This window comes from Ischnura elegans, chromosome 7 (assembly GCF_921293095.1).
Source record: "Ischnura elegans chromosome 7, ioIscEleg1.1, whole genome shotgun sequence".
NCBI classification, from domain to species: domain Eukaryota; kingdom Metazoa; phylum Arthropoda; class Insecta; order Odonata; family Coenagrionidae; genus Ischnura; species Ischnura elegans.
In genome coordinates, this window is record NC_060252.1 from 97,186,860 (window position 1) to 97,190,847 (window position 3,988).

At 38.3% G+C, this 3,988-nt stretch overlaps 1 protein-coding gene across 1 annotated transcript; it reads right to left on the reverse strand.

Moving 5' to 3' along the window:
• Positions 1–882: 882 nt before the first annotated feature.
• On the reverse strand, positions 883–2,906 carry LOC124162224. Its single transcript, XM_046538683.1, has 2 exons — positions 2,406–2,906; positions 883–1,445 (listed from the first exon to the last, which is right to left on the reverse strand). The coding sequence occupies exons 1-2, from the start codon at positions 2,757–2,759 to the stop codon at positions 924–926; spliced, it is 876 nt and encodes a 291-aa protein (XP_046394639.1). The 5' UTR covers positions 2,760–2,906; the 3' UTR covers positions 883–923.
• Between the last annotated feature and the right edge of the window lie 1,082 nt (positions 2,907–3,988).

Below are 3,988 nucleotides of genomic sequence, written 5' to 3' on the forward strand. Positions count from 1 at the left end.
TGCATTAGTTAAAGAATTGAAGAACGAGGACCCTGCAGGTTATAGAAATTTACTAAGAATTAGAGCTGATAAGTTTGATGAACTACTTGAAATGGTACAGGAAATGTTGTCAAAACAGAACACAAAGTTGAGGATGGCAATCCCCGTAACCACAAAACTAGAGATAACATTACGTTATTTAGCGACTGGTGATTCGTTCAAGTCTTTGAGTACTTATTTAGAGTACCAGAAACAACAATATCAAAGTTCATACCCTATGTACTTACGGCAATTTGTTGTGTTCTTCGACCATTCATCGAGGTAAGTGAAAATTTCTTATGATAATTATATATAGGCCCTATATACACACTCAAGAGTTTTTCTATACCCGAGTTGAAAATGAAAGCAAAAAATGGGTAAAGCAAAAGATAAGTACAGTATTTTGTAATGTTTAAACATCCTAAATTAGAAATGGTTGTTTTTTTTCGGAATGACCCTTTTAGATTAATTTTCACATCCCTTGTTTTGATAATAGTATATTTCATCACTAGGTCCAAAAGTGACACTTTTTGATACGAGCTCATGGCCGTGGCCATTTTTGTGTGAACCGACAACAACAGCTGGCAAAACTGAAATACACAACAGAAGTGTCAAAAGGTCGTTGCCCTCGACATATAAAGATCATCAAAATGATGTTTATTTACCTAGGGAGAAAAAGAGCCACTTTAGCACTTCAACGCTAGTGTCATAAACAGCTGTTTTTAGTGCAGAATGACAAAAATTGGTTTTAAAATGACGTAATAATTATAAAAACACATTCCAAGTTTTAAATTATATAATAAACAATTTTTAATGAACAAAAATTCTGTTGACAACATGAAAATTAATACAGTCGTTTTAATACACCATTTGTCCAAAGCACAAATTCTGTTGACATGTGAAAATTAATACAGCTGTTGAAATGTTGAAAACGACTGCAAAACTGATGATCTCAATATGTCCTCGCCATCATGGGATTGCCTTGAGCTACTGCTTGCCTCGTCGCTAGAAGCAACTGATTGAGGATATTCAAGATATCTACCGAATTGTTCTGGAGCTGTTTCACTGTCCAATAACTGTAACTTACAATTGGTGATACACTTTTGTATTTCTTGTTGTAGTATGATGGCTGCTCTCGTAGGTAACTGACGCAATTCAGCAGCTACATACTTGCCAAACTCGTCATACGGCTTGTCCACAGTAGTTTTGTTTGCAATTTCATCTAATTTTTGAATAGCTTGCGATATTTCTTTGTCTGCTACATCTACAGATTTTTTAAATATTTTTTTAGGCGGTTCAGGTGGCTTCATTATTGGAGACGATTTGGTGATGTTGTTCTTGGCCGGCGTATTTTCTGGTATACCAGGCTCATCAGGATCAGTTTCTTCTTCTACACCTTGTTCTGAATTTTCAGACTGGTTTAGGTCCTGAAAAGAGGCACAACAATTACAACAAAGACTGTACTAATATGTTACTTACTTATTTCAGCTGGAAAAGAAGTAATAATAAATTATTTTCGTTTTTCAGATGCCCAAAACTGTTGAGGATTGGAAAAAAATTGAAAAGTTATTCCTCCAACGCTGGAATGTCCCCAGATGCTGTGGGGCGATTGATGGCAAACATGTGGTCATCAAAAGACCTCCTTGTTCAGGTTCAGAATACTTCAACTACAAGAAAGCGTACAGTATTATACTTTTTGCAATGGTGGATGCTGATTACTGTTTTACATATGTAGACGTAGGAGGAAATGGCAGAGCGAACGACAGTGCAATATTTAGGGATAGTACTCTCAACATTGCAATTGAAAATCAAACCATTGGGTTTCCTGAGAACTCTGTTATCATTGGAGACGATGCTTTCCCATTACGCACTGATCTGATGAAGCCTTTTAGTAAGCATGGACTCAGTGATGAAGAAAAAATATTTAACTATCGGATATCCCGAGCCAGGCGAGTTTCAGAAAATGCTTTTGGCATACTAACCTGGCGTTTTCGAGTGTTCTCCCGACCAATTCAACTAAAAACCGACACAGTTGATAGAGTAGTTTGGGCTGCCTGCAGTTTGCATAACTGGCTTCGAAAAACTTCCCCAGGCTATTACTGTCCACAGCAAGCAGTGGACAGAGAAAATTTGTACACAGGAGATGTTACACCAGGTCAATGGAGGCAAGAAACTAACATAATACAACCAGTAAACATACGAGGCAATAGCAATGCAAGTAAAACTGCTATGGAAGTCAGACAAGATTTCATGAAATACTTCACGGAAGTTAATCCTCTACCCTGGCAATGGGAGAAACTTGGACTAAAGAAACCTTAAACAATGTATCTGAGCACCAAAAAATCATTTGTACTATGCTACATTGATGTGTTAATAAATTTACTTACCAAATTTGATGTACTGCTTCTAGTTGCCAAAACCTCACTCCAGTAACTTGCTTCGTTGAACCACTGTAGCTTAGGTACATACAAATCATCCGTCCCACAGCCACTCTTCCTGCTTTTCTCAATTTTAGCCAATTCTCCTCTATAGACATCTTTGAGGGCCTTTATTTTAGCCTTAACCTGCTTCATATCCATTGACCCTAACAACTTATGTTTTTCCAAATCAGACATGAGTTGTTGAAACAACGTATCTCTCAACGATTTATTGCAGTAGTCTTTATGTTTTACGTTCCACAATGCAGCATACGGTTCATAAACTTGTAAAAACAAAGAAATATTACTCACATTCCACTTCATGATGGGCACTGCTTGCACACTACAGAACACAAACCACTAGTAAACACTCAACCGTACGGATGAAGGCAAAAACAGGTGGTGTCCACACGCTAGCCTATTGGCTACTGAGCGAGTGGAAAAAACCCAGTGTACTCGGGAACAAGCTCACTCGCCAACAAGCCATCTACATCTACAAATTACCCTGCGAGCCACCTCTAGGGTGTTTGGCAGGGGGTGATCAATCACCAGCATGCAGCATGCATTTGGACTCCCACATGCACACCACACCGTCCAAGAAACGTCCCGTATAATAACAAACTATACTACTATATGCTGTTAGAAATAGAATATAGAATAGAAATTCAGAAACATGCAGTAAGTTTTACATAGGTTAGTAGGCTACACTACAAGTCATGCAATCTATTTACGCGTTCTATTGCTGCCGTTAGAATCTCTTATTGATCGTGGAAAAAATGACATTCGGAATCTGTCTGTTCTGCAATCTATCTCTCTTATTTTATTTATATGATCTGATCTTCCGTAGTACGTTGGCGTCCGCAAGATATGGTTAACTTCGTCAGAAAAGACACTGCTCTTGAATTTATCTAAAAGGTTTAGTCTATTTTTCAATCTACGGTCCGACAGAGATTCCCATCCGAGTTTATGTAAGAGGTCAGTTACACTAACAAGACTATCGTAACGACCTTTCACATACCTGGCAGCTCTTCTTTGCACGCCTTCTAACTCTGTTATTAAGCCTTTTTCATGAGGGTCCCAAACACTGGCAGCGTATTCCAAATGTGGTCTAACGAGGGAAAAGTAGCTAATTTCTCTCACTTTGTCGTCGCACTTTCCTAATATTCTTTTAACAAAACCCATTTTACGATTAGCTTGACCGGTTATTTCTCGAATATGTTTATTCCACGATAGATCATTATTGAGTCTAACCCCTAGATATTTCACAGATTCAACTGCCTTTAACTGCGCGCCCCGAATGACATAGTTACGCTGTAGGGAGTTATTCTTCTTCCAGAAATTCATTACGACGCATTTTTCCAAATTTAATTCTAACTGCCAAGCATCGCACCAAGCTTGGATAGCAGCAAGGTCATTCGTTAGTTCATCTATATCTTTGCTGGAACGAATGTCTCTGTAAACTACAGCGTCGTCTGCAAATAATCGTAACTTACTCTGCACTACTTCGCCAATGTCGTTTATATAAAGAAAGAATAGGAGTGGGCCAATGACAC

Bases quoted from the DNA above. Each gene is read 5' to 3' on its own strand.
- LOC124162224 (XM_046538683.1), bottom strand. From the start codon at position 2,759: ATGAAGTGGAATGTGAGTAATATTTCTTTGTTTTTACAAGTTTATGAA. The intron at 1,446-2,405 runs GTAAGTAAATTT...GCCTCTTTTCAG, and splicing joins GAAGCAGTACATCAAATTTG to GACCTAAACCAGTCTGAAAA.